Genomic DNA, 18,124 nt, shown 5'->3' on the forward strand with positions numbered 1-18,124 from the left:
AGGGATTTTCTCTGCCTCGTGATGACTGGGTGTTGTGTGATGTCCTTAGGTTAGTTAGGTTTAAGTAGTTCTAAGTTATAGGGGACTGATGACCGTAGATGTTAAGTCTCATAGTGCTCAGAGCCATTTTTTTTAGCAATGGCAGTTCACTGGCCTTGCCAGGTCGGGGCGGTGTGGCTGGTGCATTGGCTGTAGTCGATGAAGGAAGGCATGGCACAGAAGCCATGTGATGTGAGGAATCCCACATACCGTGAACAGATGCATCTTGGAGATTCGTCTGTGGCAATGGGGAAATGGCAGCTGTTGGTGGAATGCTCAACACAGGAGCAATGTGGTGAGGAGATGCAGTAGAAGCATGTGTTCGTTCACCTTGCTGCGGTTCTGCAGATATGTGACATATCATATACCGTATGTGTGACAATTCAGTAGTGGCAAAGGCAATGCGGGTGCAGAGTTTTTCAATTTGTGTGCGAACATCCGACAAATCAGAGAGCCATTTAGTAATACATTCGAGCACAAATGCACATGTGGAAAGTGTAGCCAAGGAGGCAGAGGGCGAAGTCTTGCTGATCTCGTTTGTGCATGGAACAGTAGAAACAGATGCATGGTGGAGTGTGGTGGTCTGCAGTTCTGGTGAAAGTTCGTAATGGTGTAGAAAGTCCAAACCAATCACAGGTTCATCCACGTCAGCAACATGGAAAGTCCAAGGGAATGTGTGGACTGGTGATAGGCGAAGCAACATCTTGATGGAGCCAAGGACCACGATAGGACAATGATTTGCAGTGATCAAAGCGAGGTTAGCAGGTGATGGTATGGTGCCTATGCGCTTGGCCTGGATAACGCTGACGTTGTCGACGTGAAAGCGAGTGCCCGATCACAAGTCCATGATGTTGAGGAGTTGCACCCCTGGAGCGAAAGGTGCGGCATTGGACGTAAGATTCGTGAAAAATGGTGGCGGGATGTGGTGCCTAAATATGCCTGTCAGAATCATTTGGGTTGGTGCAAGGCATGCGACAGTTGTATGGGGCGTCCCCGTAAGTAACATGGCACTAGCATATCGGGTCAGCTTGGAGGCGGGGTTGTGAGAAGTAGGAGGGGGCCACAACTGGCTGCGTCGTTGCTGGTGGCTGCTCAGGCTGTTGTTCGAGTGAGGTCGGCTAATGTCGGGAGACCGCAGGCAGTACTTCCTGTAGGCCGCTAAGTGGCAGCTCCTGACGGGCAGCTGAGGTGAGTGTGCTGACCTCTGCCAGCAGAGTGAGGAACCAAAGGTGCAGGCATGCCAATTGAGAGTGATGGAGATGTCATCTGTGACAGGCGGCGTCGGTGACGAATGAGAGCATAAGCTCGATTAGTCATTCCTAAGCAAACCTCAAGGGCGTCGGCTACGTGAGATAGCAAGTGAAGTTGTAGATCTTAGGGCAGTCTGACCATCCACAAAGTCTAAAGCGCACTGTCAGGTAATGCTTGATCATCAATTAATGCATGGAGGTGCCACCAAAGCTGCGAAGGTGTGCAGTCGTTGAGGTGCTCGTCGTGATTAATTTGGTGGATAGCCTCCGCCAGTGAATGAGAAGGCGCTCGATGAGCAGTCCTTTCGCCATCGACTATTTGTGTGAGGTAGGTGGTGGGAGGAGCAGATCACTGATGAGGTCAGAATGAGCATGGAGGTGACACACCAGGCAGACGAAACGTGCATCGTCATCCGAAACACCGTGGATGTCTAGTAAAAGATCCACTAATGCGAAACAAGTCTTCGGGTTATCTTTTTGCAAAGCAGGCAGCTTAGGATACTTGCCAGGTATCACATGTTGATGCAGCACTGGCAGACAAAGATCCATGTGCGCTGGGCAGGAAGCCCCCGGCATTGGGAGTGCAGTAGCTGTGGACGATGTGTCTCCCGAGGTCTGCGTGGGGGGGCGGACGCATCGAGCACACGGGGTGGAGTGGGCAGGTACAAAAGTTGGCACAGTGTGTCCCAACTGCAGGCCTGATGATGAACACGGCGCGTGTGTAACGGCCAGTGCTGTTGCAACAGCGGGCAGAATGTGGTCGCGGTGCAGCCACAGGGGGGCTGACCCAGTAACTGGCGCGGGCGGAACGGCCGGTACTGTTACGAAAGCAGGCGGAAGGCGATCGTGGTGTAACCATGGAGCGACGGTCGTGGAAAAGTGCGCGTTCGAGGCGATCCGCGTCGCCGAGACGGCCGTGGGGCGGGTGCTGCCAACTAGGTATATAAGAATGTGCAACGCTATGCAGAGGAACGTTTGAATCACCTTTTCGGCACATCACACCAAACCGAAGGAGACTGCATAGCTGAGGGGTAAACCACAACGTCCTTAACTGGGTTATCGTCCACGATGTCACTAGGCGGCGTGCACTGGTTATGTAATGGCCGTTGCTGTGTAGTCACACTTGACGGTGGCCATGCTGGACCGGTTAACGTTAAGTGGCCGCCATCATGGCTGGGCGTATCTTAGATAATTGTTCACTTTTAACCAAACGTGCATTAGGTACACTTGACCACTCATGGTCACAAGCACAGTTAATAGGATGCGTGGCACTAGCACCGAAAGACACTGGTAGATCCATTGTTCTGAAGACAACGCGGGCTGGCACACGAAGTCCATTAATGATGAAGAGAAGCACAAAATAACTCGAATCTCACGACAACGATGTCGGGGACAACACTGTGGTTATTACGTATCATAGGTCGGTAATAACACACTTTAGATATCGTAAATGCATTTATTAGACACTGAAGTAAGCGAGAACAACATGGTAGTACAGAAGTTGCGCGCTGAGAGAGCATAGCATTCAAGCCTCAAAGAGAAAATAGTCAAAACGTCAGCGGCGCCACAAGTTTAATCAGCTAGGATTTATTACCCAGTTTTCCATAGACATTTAAACATGTCTCAGGATTGAACAATATAATGACAGGCTGTTTATCGTGCATCAATGCCATTACAAAGACAATCGATCTCACACGCTTGGCTCAAGCACAACTGTCCGGCTCCGGCCAAGAACTCCAAGATTGGCTAAACAATACTACGGCAAACCTGCAGCTAACGCTCATTGATGGACCAGAGACAAACACTAACTCGTATTGCAACACCTCCAATCGAAAAACTCGCCTGTTCGTTCAGGCAGAACTGCGCAAAAATGCATTTCATTGCCTCCATAATTTGTGTCATACAGGAGTAACAGCGACGGGAAAGTTTGTATCTAATCCTTATGTATGGCCTGGGATACAAAACAACTGCCATCGATGGTCTTGCGCGTGCATGAATTGTCAACACAGGAAAATTTCACGTCACGTTCAAGTACCAGTAGGCAAATTCCCACATCGACCGAGAGTTTCACCTACATACATGTTGACGTCGTGCAACCGCTATCACCATCAGAAGGTCAACAACAGTTGTTAAACATTGTTGATAGATTCACACACTGGCCAGATGCTATTATTCTAGATAATGTCTCTGCCAAGACACTACCCGCTGGCTTTATATCTAACTGGGTCACTCACTTCAAATGCCCACTGCATATAACTGACAGAGGATGCCAATTCGAGTCCTATTTGCTTACGTTTTTGCAGTGTGTCACATCACACAACAGCGAGTTATCATCCAGCCAACAATGATATGATCGAGCAGTTGCACCAGACCCTAATTGCTGCCATCCTCATTTGTCATGAACAGAAGTGGACGACAGCCCTACCATTAGCTCTGTTCGGCCTCCTCATTATAAGCAAGCCAGATCTCGATGCATCCTCTACTGACTTTATCTGTGGGGAAACACTATAGTTGCCAGAGAGTTTGTCGATCCGGCGCCCTGCCGGGGACGTATCACTGTCACTGCAGTTCATAGCGCATTTGAGAGAACGGATCTCGCACACGCGACCACAACCAGTGTCACGACATGGCATGCAGCAACGTTCGTCCATAAAGAGTTGAAATGTTGCACCCACATCATACTACAAAATAAGCCCACACTCAAGCCACCACACACTGGACCACATAGTGTAGTAGCAAGATAAAAAAAATGGACATTTTGGTTAATGGCAAGAGAAACACTGTGTCTATCGACCGAGTTAAACTAGCGTTTGTCTTGGAGAAATGTTTTGATGATAACATTCCCCATCCCCGATAAATGCCAACGTCTGACAGCCACCTCCTTCAGCCCGAGCGACGCAGCTACAAAGTTAGAAGCAGTCCGGTCGCACTTCCTGCCAATTAACGAAGACGACGCTCCGCTTCCCATTTGGCGGCGGTTAGGCGTGGGGGGGGGGGGGGGGGTGTCTGCGTGGCGAAAGGCGATCACGCATCTGTCAGGGAGGGATCAGCTGATCGCTTACCAGTGTCAACTGAGTTCGCTAGCTGGCCGCTAGGAGCGATGGCTGACATGGTTATTCCTTGCCGTGGCGCGCGGACGTTCCGTGGTTTTTGAGTTATATTGTAGATTGTTCCGTTGTTGATTATTTACTGAGATTTTCGCTCTCTTAGCTTCAGTCAGCGAATTGTTTCCTTCAGTTGTGTTAATTTTATTTTCATGTTTCTTGTGATTACTGTAATTTGGAAGCATACTAATTATTCAAGTAAAGTGCATTGAATGTAGGACTCGCCTAAACGCAGTTCTCCCACAATAAGAAAGTGTAATTGAGCCATAAGCCTCGCGCACAACGAGACTTGCAATATATTCAAACTACCTCGTGAAAGCTTTCTTACAAAGTTTCAAAAACCAGATTTAAGTGATGTCTGCAGCGATGAGATGTTCACCAACAGATGCCCAGATCTTTGTGTGTAGACTGGCCTAAAGTATACTAAAATAAAAATTGGAAAGTTACTGTGTCCCTTGTCTGTGTTGTGTCTTTGGTTCTCTTACAAAGTTTCAAAAACCAGATTTAAGTGATGTCTGCAGCGATGAGATGTTCACCAACAGATGCCCAGATCTTTGTGTGTAGACTGGCCTAAAGTATACTAAAATAAAAATTGGAAAGTTACTGTGTCCCTTGTCTGTGTTGTGTCTTTGGTTCTATTGTTGTCCCTTGTCTCTTTGGTTCTATTTATCTATAGTTACTTTGGTCGTTGGCGGTAAAAGTGTATTTGAATGCTTTCGGAATAATTTTTTCGATAAAATGAAGGTTGCTGTGGTATGTAAAAGAACAATTTCAATATACAAATTAGTAAAAATTAATTATATGGTAGAAAATGTTTTTACGTCGGTGACAGGCAGCTGCAAGGAGTCGAAATATTAATTACGAATTCTTCGGAGTTGAGTTGTCTGCTAGTTTGTTTATCACACATTTTGATTACTGTGTATTGTATCTTTACATAATCTAAAAAACTATGTTAAAATAAAGTCACTTAAGTAGCTATTACTTCAAGTCTGAAAATAATTTGAATTATACGTTATCCAGAAAACAGAATAATCGTATACTGTGTTTCTGTTCACATTAATTGCACGTCATTAAATACATACAGGTATACGCCCATTTTGTTTGCAATACCCATTTTATTTCTTTATGCCCGTGTAGATCAACGGTCAAGAACGTGCATGTGAATGGCATGTGCCAGAGTTTGAGTTTCAATCTGCCCAGGAGTTTCTTTACATTCATGTTCTTCCAGTGAGACACAAGAGATCTCCAACTGGTGCTAAGCTTTGTGTCCTGACATTTCATGTGCCATCTTTACCAACTCGTAACCAAATCGCCGTCTTCCATCATAACATACACCTTGGTCTATGACGCCAGTCCGTGTGTCAGCATAATAGTCTCCGATCTGCAAAGAATATGAAATGGTTTCAAAGTTGGCACTCTAAATACGTTACCTCTTTTTCTTTCCTATCAGTGATAGCATAAAACAATTCTTCTATCGGCTAACAGATGCGTTTCCAACCTGTGTACACTACAGAGGAAACACTTTCTGACTGGCACTGCCCGTGTCCTAGAGTGAAGACCTACTCATCATCATTATATTTTATTTGTTTATTCTTTGTCCGTGGACTCTAGATGGCAATTTCCAGCTGAGAGTCAAACACATTAAACATCTGTATTGTGATTGCACTTACCATGTTCCATTACAGCAGGACTTAATTAAAGTGAGTAGGTAAATAGACTTCCACAGTGGGAGACGTAATTGCTCTTCACCCCCTCCCCCCCGCCCCCTAGAATATGGAGTAGGAATTTTTATTTACTACAGGATTGTCATACGTTATGAAAGTGATTTCCCATTGTTCGACAAGATTGTCATTTAACCAGTTATATGTTAAGTGGCATGTGACATGACACATTGTGAATCTGACCAGCTCATTCATATCAAAAATGGTAATTCAGACCTTGAGTCTTTCTTCCCCTCCTGCATTTATTTCTGTAAATGACTGTGGATGTATAAACAATAAATGTGCAATAAAACAAAACATGGCTAAGCTTTAAAATGAACCACCCAGGCACTGTTTTTGTTCACGGTTAAGCACAACCAAAAACAGCATTGCGCTTTAAAGCACATAAAAGGTTATTGCATATTTTCTGTTACAAGATATTTACTTTCCTTTTAAATACTCACTTGAACTGTATTAACATTTCACCATGAGAGAGATGGTTACGTGATTTTTAAAAAATTAATTTCTTTCATTTAGCTAATTGAGGTTTGTAGATTATTAAAAACCCTTTCGCCCGCTTCACCAGGAGCACTTGTTGTCAGTTTGAAATTTCACTGTCTTGCATAATAATTTTCCTTTTGTCTTGTTCCATGGTCATGTATGTCTTTTTTAAGAATGTGAATATCATTTGTTCTCATTGCCATAATATTCTGATATACATATATACAGTGAGTACACTGTCATAATATTATACTGCATGACCGCTTGTCTACAGGAGTATCTGGGTGGTATTATTGCTATATACCTCACTGCTCTTTTCTGAATTACAAATATTGTTTTTATGTATGGTAATGGGAAGTTCTCATAGAAAACAAATAGCTTGGGTTAATGGAGTGGGAGAGAAAGGAGGCAGGGGGTGGGAGGGAAGGTTGTAGAACAGTGGTTTATGGTTGGGGTGGAAGCAGCAGGTGCATGGAATAGGGATGCAACACACAACTGGCACCAGTGCGAGCATGTAGCACACAGTGATATTATTATTATTATTATTATTATTATTATTATTATTATTATGATGATGATGATGATGATGATGATGATGTGGAGGAGTGGATTGGGAAGAGTGACAGAACAGAGGAAGGGGAAGCTGGGGAGGATGTGTCACAATGGCAGTTCCCCTCAACATAGAGAAATTAGTGTTGATGGGAACAGTCCAGGTGCCACAGTTCCACTGAAATCAAGTGTGTTATGCTCAGCAGCATGATGTGCCGCTTGGTGGTCAGCTCCGTTCTTGTCGATAGTTTGGTGCTGGCCATTCATTCTGGTGAACAGTTGGCTGATGGTCATGTCAGCTTAACATGCTGTTCCGGGTCATTCCATGTCAAGTCACCCAGGCCTTGACACCAACCATGTCAGATTTTGATGAAACTTGGTACAATTACTTCTTTTATCATCCTGAAAGCACTTGTAAAACTTTTTTGCTCTATCTCTTATAGTTTTTTTTATAAATTTTTAAAGTTTTTAGATTTGGCGTTGTTTCAGCAGTCGGAAATCGTAACTTAAACGTGTCCTCGTCCTCACAACTAAAAAAATTTGTATATTAAAGAATACTCAAGATACCAGTATGAAATTTTGGAATAAGTTTGTGTATTATATCAAAATGTTAAAAAAAATTACCGTAAAGATATATTAAAATCTTTCAAATGAAAAAAAATTTACAAGGTGTGGGTTTTTTTTTTTTTTTTTTTTTTTTTTTTTTTTTTTTTTTTTTTTTTTTTAGCTAACGGATGTTTAGTTTTACAAAAACTGCAATATCGAGTCTCAGACCTGATAGAAAGCTCAAATTTGTTTTAAAACACTCTTAATTCTATAGCTTATTAGATAAAAGAAAAATTATGTTGGCTTTTTAACCTGTTTAATAGTTATCTAATTTTAAAAATAAAAAGTACCAAGTGACTTAGACACCGAAAATAAGTTTTTGTCTTCTTGGAGTAACAATGTACGCTTGGATTTTGTTTTGAAGTAAAAAATTATTAGAGTGTTAAATAGTGTTTGGATAGTATTTTATTAAGTTTATTCGAACTTTCAGTAAGTACTGTTACTTAGTTTACACAGATTCTTTTCCAATATCGTATAAAAGTAACCAGAACAGTAATCAGACCAAAAGTGAAATCAGTATGTCAGATATTCAAACCTGCAGCGTAGGGTTATTTAAAAAATCTGACTGTTTCCAAACAACCTACACACCTTCAAAAATGTTACAACCGGTATCTGAATTGAGTGAGAAAGAAAAAGATTTGATCCACTTACAATCGGGAATTAATCTGTGTGAATTTAAGAATATATGTTCACACCACAGCTACTACTTTTTAAATGTTTTTGAAAACAATTACTGACAAAAAATATTAGCATAAAACCTGGACAAAAGCTTTGCTCAACATGCTGTAACTTTTGTGAGGAAAAATTAAGAGTTGAAGTCAATGAAAGTGAAACAGATGATGAAGTCATGGTTGAATTAGAATCATTGGAATCCATAAATGAATCCCTCGTACAAACAAACATTGCTCTTGATAATTTAGGTTTAACACCGATAAAGCTTCATGGCTTGTCAGAACAAAGTAAAGGTTCTTATTTTAAAAGGAAGGTTAGCAGTATTGAAAAGACTGCAAAAAAGGCGGTTTCAAAAGCATTAAAATATGATGCACCAAGTTCTGATGATGATGAAGAAGATACAAGTGTGGTTGAGAAAGCAAAGGATTTTGATATAATGATTTCTCTTATGAAAGAGAATATTTCATCTGTTGGGAGGTCTAGAAAAATCCAGATTCTGACCTTGTCTCCAGATTCTTGGAGTCGAAATAAAGTGATGAAAGAATTTAATGTAAGTGAGTTCATAGTGCGACAAGCTAGAAAGCTAAAATCTGAAAAGGGTATTTTGGAAACTCCTGATCCAAAAAAAGGTAAAACTCTTTCTGAAAATACAGTAAGACTTGTAACAGATTTTTATGAAAAGGATGAAAGTTCCAGAGTGCTACCTGGAACAAAAGACAAAGTAAGTGTTAAAAAAAATGTGTACACGCAAAAAAGACTCATTTTGTGTAACTTGAGAGAACTCTATTATTCTTTCAAATGGGAGAATCCCGAGGTAGAAGTAGGATTTTCAAAATTTTGTTTCTTGAGACCTAAATGGTGTATCCTTGCTGGTGCTGCAGGCACACACACTGTATGTGTATGCAGTATCCACCAGAATGTTAAACTATTACTGGATGCTGTGTAAATTGAAGAATCTTATAAAGACCTAATTAAGATGCTTGTTTGCAACACGGAAAACCAAAGCTGCATGCTACATCATTACGACAGATGTCCTGCAAATACTGCACTAACTGAGTACTTAACTGAAAAACTAAGTGAAGCTTATGATTTAGAAGAAGAAATTGTAATCAGTCAGTGGGTTAACACAGACAGGGCAGAAATGATCAAACAGTCTATCAGTGTTGAAGACTACATTTCTTTATTGGTTAGGTCATTGGAAAAGCTCACCCCGCACTCGTTTATAGCAAAATCCCAATCAGCAGCCTTTAAAAGATTGAAAGAAGACCCACCACCCAAAACAGCAATTATTGTGATGGATTTCAGTGAAAATTATTCCTTTGTTATACAAAATGAGATCCAAAGTTACCACTGGAATAGAGGTGGTTGTACTCTACACCCAGTTGGAGTTTTTCTAAGAAATGAGGAAAACAATGTTTTTGTTTCCAACCACTGTTTTATTAGTGATGACCAAGAACATGACACTGGTTTTGTTAACTTTGTACAAAAAGAAATTACAAAGTGGCTGTCATTACATCATACTGACATTGACTCAGTTCACTACTTTACGGATGGTTGTGCTGGGCAGTACAAAAATAGAAACAGTTTTAAAAATTTGACTGAACACTTGAGACACTTTAATTTGAAGGCCCAACACTCTTTTTTTGCAACAAGTCATGGGAAGTCAATTTGTGATGGCCTAGGAGGAACTATTAAAAGAATTTTAAGGAAAGCCAGTCTACAGCTTTCAGACGAAGAACAAATAATGACAGCAATTGATGTGTACAAGTTTTGTGAAAAAAATACTGAAAACATTCATTTTTGCTTTATTGACAAAAAATAAGCTGATTTGCTACGGTTAAAACTAGAAAAATGTTTTTCAGCAACCCGAACCGAAGTTTTCATAACTTCAAACCACTTCCAACAAACAACCTTGAAATTAGAAGGACTACAGATAGTGTAAAACCCTCCTTAGTATTTTCTTTCCATTCTTCTTCTGATTGGGTTCGTGTTGAACCATCCATAAATAGCTATGTGGCTGCAAATTATGATGGTAACTGGTACTTTGGACTGGTAAAAACAATATTCAATGATGAAGAAGATGCAGAAATTCTATTTCTACATCCTTCAGGACCAGCTGCATCATTTTATTGGCCTGAAAGAGAAGATTCTTGCATAGTGCCTTTGGAGCAAATAGTCTGTGTAGTAGACGCACCTCAATCAAGCAGCACTGGAAGAATGTATTACTTCAAAAAAGACTGTATCATAAGAACTGAAAGCTCTCGGATGAAGTGGAAAAACAGTTTGAATCAGCATTAATGTTTATTAAAAAGCCAAAATTACTCAAAAAATTCAGTGTTTCAAGCAATCAGTTGGGTTATACATAAGTGTCGTAAGTACACTATCTTTGTACATAATTCTAATGTAATCTACTATAATTAATAAACATGTTAAAAAGCCATCATTATTTTTGTTTTATCAAGTAGCCTATATGTTTAAGAGTAAATTAAAACAAATTTGAGCATTCTATCAGGTCTGAGACTCTAGATATTGCAATTCTTATAAAACAAAACATCTAAAAAATATATATATATATTTTTTTCATAGAAACTATTAATATATGTTAATAGTATCATTTTTATCTTCAAATATGTATAATAAATAAACTTGCTGCAAAAATTCATGATGTTATCTAAAAGATTCCGAAGGTTCGGAAAACGCAAAACATAAAAACTTTAAAAATTTATAAAAAAAACTATAAGAGATACAGCGAAAAAAATTGGCAGGTGTTGTCAGGATGGTATTAGAACCATTTAAGCCAAATTTCATGAAAATCTAAGGAGGTGGGTGTAAAATTTATTTTTTATTGGGTGATTTGATATGGAATGACCCTGCCCTGTACCTGTACTCACACTATCCTAGGATCGTAAGTTGACTCATCCATCACCACTCCCTTATCCCCATGAACCTCTTTTTCTCTGCATTGTCACCCCCTTCAAATCTAGGCCTACTCCTCCATGTCGTCATGATTTTGTGCTACACAAACTCACCAGTGTTGGTGCCATGTTACATTCCTGCCCCACGCGCCTAATGCCTCTACCTCCTTTCTTCCCTCAGGCATTCCACCCCACACAATCACTCACCCTAGTTAAGCTGCAGGACTACGGTCCTGGCAAGTGTATTCATCGGACACAACATAGTTGTAGAGGTGTGTGTACATCCTTCTGATTTTTTATTTTTTTGTTTGTTTTGTTCTTTATGTGTGAAACATGTAAATAATGTCCTTCAGAATACTCAGCAGGGACTTGTCCATAATCTAATATAGGTTTTCTGAATTTACTTCATAGTTTTAGTTTTTATGATGAAGGATGCATTAAATATGGCACAAATGTAAACATTAGGATATGATACAGATCAGTCTATTACACAACCTGTATTTGACATTCGCATTGTTGGCTATGCTGACTCACAACCAAATTATCACCTTCCAACCCAAATTAGACCTCAGAATATACTACAGATCAGTCTTTCATTGCAACCAAGATTTTGGGACGCGACTGGAGGAGGGGTGATACCACCAAACCCTTGCTTGAATGTCAGCAAAGCTTTCAGTGCCTGTAATCGATTTATCATTTCTACTGTTTGGTGAGTTGTTTTGTGTATGAGGAAAATCTGTGTGAATCTTTTTACACAGCGCATCTTTGTGCTCCCTCGCCCCATATCAAATGCGTATCATGATAGTTGTTAAAATTTTTGTGCTACTTGCATCTTTGATTGACTTTGTATTTATATTAATTGTATGCTGTACCTTCCACTCTGGTGTAAAACACTGCATACATTGTTTTAGACTGATTTATGAAAATACTGTTTTGAAGAAGTTACTCATTTGCATCTTCAGTAATCGGGATTGTTTCTTTTTCAAGCTTCTCCTTGCTCTGAGCTGCATAGATAACTGTCCTAAGTTTCTGTATTATACTGTCTGGGAGCTTCCTATGAACTGTGCACATTGCCAAGGTTATGTGCCTCAACAACAAACAGGTGCAACAGGAACAGAGGGGTATCTGTGGAAAGACAAGACAAACCTAAAGAGGGACAGCAGTCTTTCAGTAGTTTGATCAGTAACTGATCTGACTTTATAGCATTATTCAGCATTGCCTGGCTGTGCTGGTCCTGTGAATGGTAAAAAACAGGGTGAAACAACAGCCATTATTTTACCTAAAGGCATGCTGCTCTACTGTATGTCTAAATGATTATGGCACACCATTGGGAAAAATATTCTGGATGTAATGTAGTCCCCCATTTGGATCTTGGGGTAGAGATGACTTGGGATGCTCTCGTCAGGAAAAACAAAACAGACATTCTACAGGTCATAGCGTGTAATATAAGATCCCTTAATTTGGTAGGTAGGTTAGAAAATTTAAAATGATGATGGGTAGGTTGAAATTAGATACTGTGGGAATCGGAAGTTTGGTGGGAGAATGAACATGGCTTCTGATCAAGTGAGTACAGGATTATCAACACACAATTACGTAGGGGTAATGCAGAAGTGTTTCCAATAATGACAAAGAAAGAAGAAATATGGATAAGTTTCTACGAATAGTATAGTGAATGTATTGTCATTGGCCAGACAAGCAAAAAGGCAACACACACAATGACAGCATAACTTTATATGCCAACTAACTCCACCTGCAGATGCCAATGATGAATATCTTGAAAGAATGTATGATGAGACAAAAGAAATTATTCAGACGGTTAAGGGAAATGAAAATTTGATTCGGACGGGAGACTGGAATTTGCTAGTAAGAAAACAGAGAATAGAGAGAGCATGGACTGGGGTAAAGAACTGGAAGAAGACACTGCTTGGTAGAATCAATCTTAACTATGAGAAAGATATATGTCATCTATAGGAAAATTAAAGTGATCTTTGGAGGAAAGGGAAGCAGATGTGTGAATATCAAGAGCTCAGATGACAGATAAGTACTATGCAAAGAAGGGAAAATAGAAATCTGGAAGGAATATAGACAAGGCCCATGCAAGGGAAAATAGCTTGAAGGCAGTGTTACAAAAAGGGAAGAGGAAGTAGTTGTAGGTGTAATTATAGATACAATACTGTCAGAAGAATTTGACATAACACTATATGACCTCAGTCAAAACAAGACACTTGGAATTGATGACAGTCCCTTAGAATTACTGAGACCTTTATGAGAACCGGCTTGAAAAAAATATAAGGGGCAAACCGAACACCTGCCACAATGAGACTGCAGAACAGTTCCATTCAAAAGTAATCACCACATGCGTTAAGAGATATGACCCATTGGGAGACGAGATGGTCAATTCGTTTATCATAGAATGCGGTTGGCTGCTGACAGATCCACAACTTCACCCAAGCTGGTATTTCCTCATCTGACTGAAACTAACATCCAGGCATGTCTTTCTTCAGGTCACCAAGGATGTGAAAATCATACAATGAAAGTTCTGGGCTATACGAAGGATGTCGCTGTGTTTCCCAACCATATTGATTGATAGTGTGGATGTGGGTGTTATCATGCAACAGGGTGATCCTATCTGACAACATTCCTGCAATTTGACATTATGGTGCGTCGCAGTTACTGCAGAACTAAACAAAGTGCAAATTGTCATCATAGTGCTGCAGATTGATTGCGGTTCCACACTTGAGGAATTCAGTGAGCAGAGGTCCGCTGCAGTTGAAGGAGGTTATAAAGACTTTTCCAGAACTTGTGTGAACAGCTTTGGATATCTTTGGTGGGGGAGATGTAGGACGATTTCACTGTTGGTTTTGCCATTTGCCCTCGGCTGTTGGAATGCTGTTGGACAGACTCTTTCTGTTGCATGATAATGCCTGCCCTTGTTTTGCCAATTGTACAAAGGCTAAGCTTCAGCAAATTGGTCAGGAAACACTGTGACATACTCTGTACAGCCTGGTTCATTCAGTATGTGATTTTCACCTCTTTGGTGACCTGAAGAAAGACTTGTGTGGATGGTAGTTTCAGTCAGATGAGGAAGTACAGGAGTGGGTGCGTTTGCAGAACCGTAAGCAGCTCCGCCCATGGTCTAGGTGTAGCATCTTTGATTAGAAATCAAAATGTCCTCGGTCCTGGTTTCAAAACACACCACTGCTTAAATTTTGATTACATAATAAGTCACACTCGTTCTGACAATGGCTTTGTCAAAAAGGACAGAGGAGTGGACAGAGTTACAGGGAACTCTCTTGGCCTTGGGGTGGGAAACTGCCCATAAAGGTGGAAGAATCAGCAATGATCGACAACAAGAGGATGCAGAACGCAATGGAAACCACTACATTAAAGGCACACAACGTGTATCCATAGGACATATGGCCTGTACTTGAAAGTGTCATGATGATCTCTGCAGTGGCAAAAGATTCTGGAATAGTCCCCCATTTGGATCTTCGGGAGGTGATTGCCAGAGGGGAGGTGACCGTGAGAAAAGATTGAGTAACCGATGAAAGGATAATGTTCTGTGAGTCAGGGCATGGAATGTCAGAAGCTTGAACGTAGTAGGGAAGCTAGAAAGTCTGAAAAGGGAAATGCAAAGGCTCAAATTAGATGCGGTAGGGGTCAGTGAAAAGAAATGGAAAAAAGACCAAGGATTTCTGGTCAGATGAATACAGGGTAATATCAACAGCAGCAGAAAATGCTATAATGGGAGTAGGATTCATTATGAATAGGAAGGAAGACCGGAGAGTGAATTACTGTGAACAGTTCAGTGATAGGGTTGTTCTTATCAGAACCAACAGCAAACCAACACTAACAACAACAGTGCAGGTATACATGCCGATGTCGCAAGCTGAAGATGAAGTGATAGAGAAAGTAAATGTGGATACTGACTGCGTACATAAAGGGAAACGAAAATCTAATACTCATGGGGGACTGGAATGCAGTTGTAGGGGAAGGAGTAGAGCAAAGGTTACAGGAGAATATGGGCTTGGGACAAAGAATAAGAGACAAGAAAGACTAAGTGAGTTCTGTAATAAATTTCAGCTAGTCATAGCGAATAATCTGTTCAAGAATAACAAGAGGAGGAGGTATACTTGGAAAAGCCGAGGTGATACGGGTAAATTTCAATTAGATTACATCATGATCACACAGAGATTCTGAAATCAGATACTGGATTGTAAGGTGCACATGTAGACGCAGATCACAAGTGATGAAGAGTAGGCTGAAGTTGCTTGAAGTTCTCCAATGCTATGGATACAGCATTAAGGAATAGCTCAGTAGACAGTATAGTTAAGAGGAATGAACATCTCTGAAAAGGGAAATCACAGACATTGGGAAGAAAAACATAGGTACAGAGAAGGTAACTGCAAAGAAACCATGGGTAGCAGAAGACATACTTCAGTTAATCGATGAAAGAAGGAACTACAAAAATGTTCAGTGAAATTCAGAAATACAAGCTGCTGAGGAATGAAATAAATAGGAAGTGCAGGGAAGCTAAGATGAAATGGCTGCATGAAAAATGTGAAAAAATCGAAAAAGAAATGATTGTCGGCAGAGCTGACTCACCATATAGGAAATTCAAAATAAGCTTTGGTGAAATTAAAAGCAAGGGTGGTAACATTAGGAATGGAATGGGAATTCCACTGTTAAATGCCGAGGAGAGACAGAGCATAGGTGGAAAGAGTACATTGAAGGCCTCTCTGGGGGGGGGGGGGGGGGGATTTGTCTGATGTGATAGAAGAAGAAACAGGAGGTGATGTAGAAGAAATAGGTGATCCAATATTATAATCAGAATGAAAGAGAGCTTTAGAGGACTTAAGGTCATATAAGGCAGAAGGACAAGATAGCGTTCCATCAGAATTTCTGAAATCATTGGGGGAAGTGACAGCAAAATGGCTATTCTCATTGGTGTGTAGAATGTATGAGTCTAGTGACATGCCATGTGACTTTTGGAAAAATATCATCCAGACATATCCGAAGACTGCAAGAGCTGAAAAGTGTGATAATTATTGCACAATCAGCTTAACAGCTTATGCATCCAAGTTGCTGACAAGAATAACATACAAAAGAATGGAAAAGAAAATTGAGGATGTGTTAGATGACGATCAGTTTGGTAGCAGGAAAGGTAAAGGCAAGAGAGAGGCAATTCTGACATTGCAGTTGATAGTGGAAGCAAGACTAAAGATGAATCAAGACACATTCATAGGATTTGTTGACGTGAAAAAAGCATTTGTCAATGTAAAGTGGGTCAGTTGCTCGAAATTCTAAGAGAAAAAGGGGTTAGCTGTGGGGAGAGACTGGTAACATACAGTATGTACAAGAACCAAGAGGGAATAATAAGAGTGGATGATCAAGAAAGAAGTGCCCAGATTAAAAAGGATGTAAAACAGGGATCTAGTCTTTGCCCCTAATGTTCAATTTGTACATCGAAGAAGCAATGATGGAAATAAAAGAAAGGTTCAGGAGTGGAATAAAAAATTAAGGTGAAAGGATATCAGTGATACAATTCGCTGATATCAATTCTGTCCTTAGTGAAAGTGATGAAGAATTACATGAGCTGCTGAATGAACAGTCTAATGATTACAGAATATGGATTGAGAGTAAATCGAAGAAAGACAAAAGTAATGAGGAGCAACAGAAATGAGAACAGCTAGAAACATAACATCAGGATTGATGGTCATGAAGTAGATGAAGTTAAGGAATTCTACTTCCTAGGCAACAAAATAACCAATAACGGATGGAGCAAGGAGGACATCAAAAGCAGGCTAGCACTGGCAAAAAATGCATTACTGACCAAGAGAATTCTCCTAGTATCAAACATAGGCCTTAATTTGAGGAAGAAATTTCTGAGAATGTATGTTAGACTATGGCATTGTATAGCAGAGAAACATGGACTGTGGGAAAACTGGAACATAAAAGAATTGAAGCATTTGTGATGTGGTGCTACAGATGAATATTGAAAATTAGATAGAATTAAAATGAAGGAATGGAGAAGTTCTGTGCAAAATCGTAGAGGAAAAGAATATGTGGAACACACCGACAAGGAGAAGGGACAGGATTATAGGATATCTGTTAAGGCATCAGGGAATGAATTCCAGGGTATCGGAGGGAGCTGTAGAGGCTAAAAACTGTAGAGGAAGACATAGACTGACATACATCCAGCGAATAATTGAGGACATAGGTTGCAAGTGGTACTCGGGGATGAAGAGGTTGGCACAGGAGAGGAATCCATGTCGGACCACATGAAACCAGTCAGAAGACTGAAGACTGAAAAACTAGGGGGGAGGGGGTGGCTGACCATGTTCTACGAAATGGGCATTGGTCATCTACTTTCCCAGTCGGTTAAATGTCTTACGTGTGTGATGATTACTTCTGAATAGAACCATTCCATGGTCCCGTTGTGTAGGTGTTCGGTCTTCGTTTGACTGCCTGTCTTATTCCATATGGGACGCAGACTTCAAGATGAGTATACATATTCCAGTTCCAAAGAAGGTTAGTGCGTGCAGGTGTGATAATTACTGAACTATCAATTAAATAAATCATACTTGCAAAATACTAATGCAAATTATTTACAGAAGAATTGGAAAACAAGTAGAAGTTGACCTCGACAAAGATGTTTTGGTTCTGGAGAAATATAATAACATGCAAGACAATACTGACCCTACAGCTTATATAGAAGACTGACTGAAGAAAGGCAGATCTGCATTTATACCATTTGTAGATTTAGAGAAAGCTTTTGACCGGAATAC

The 18,124-nt window shown here is 40.4% G+C and overlaps 1 protein-coding gene across 1 annotated transcript in view; it reads left to right on the forward strand.

Annotated features, from left to right (window-relative positions):
• The first annotated feature begins 4,999 nt into the window (after positions 1-4,999).
• LOC126237365 (carbonyl reductase [NADPH] 1-like) overlaps positions 5,000-18,124 on the forward strand; it is a 71,453-nt gene continuing 58,328 nt past the window's right edge. The window contains exon 1 of the mRNA XM_049947439.1: positions 5,000-5,146. Within this exon, the coding sequence (XP_049803396.1) occupies positions 5,132-5,146 (15 nt within the window). The 5' untranslated portion in view covers positions 5,000-5,131. The remainder of the gene's footprint in view (positions 5,147-18,124) is intronic.

The sequence above is a fragment of the Schistocerca nitens genome, chromosome 1, assembly GCF_023898315.1.
Source record: "Schistocerca nitens isolate TAMUIC-IGC-003100 chromosome 1, iqSchNite1.1, whole genome shotgun sequence".
NCBI lineage: Eukaryota > Metazoa > Arthropoda > Insecta > Orthoptera > Acrididae > Schistocerca > Schistocerca nitens.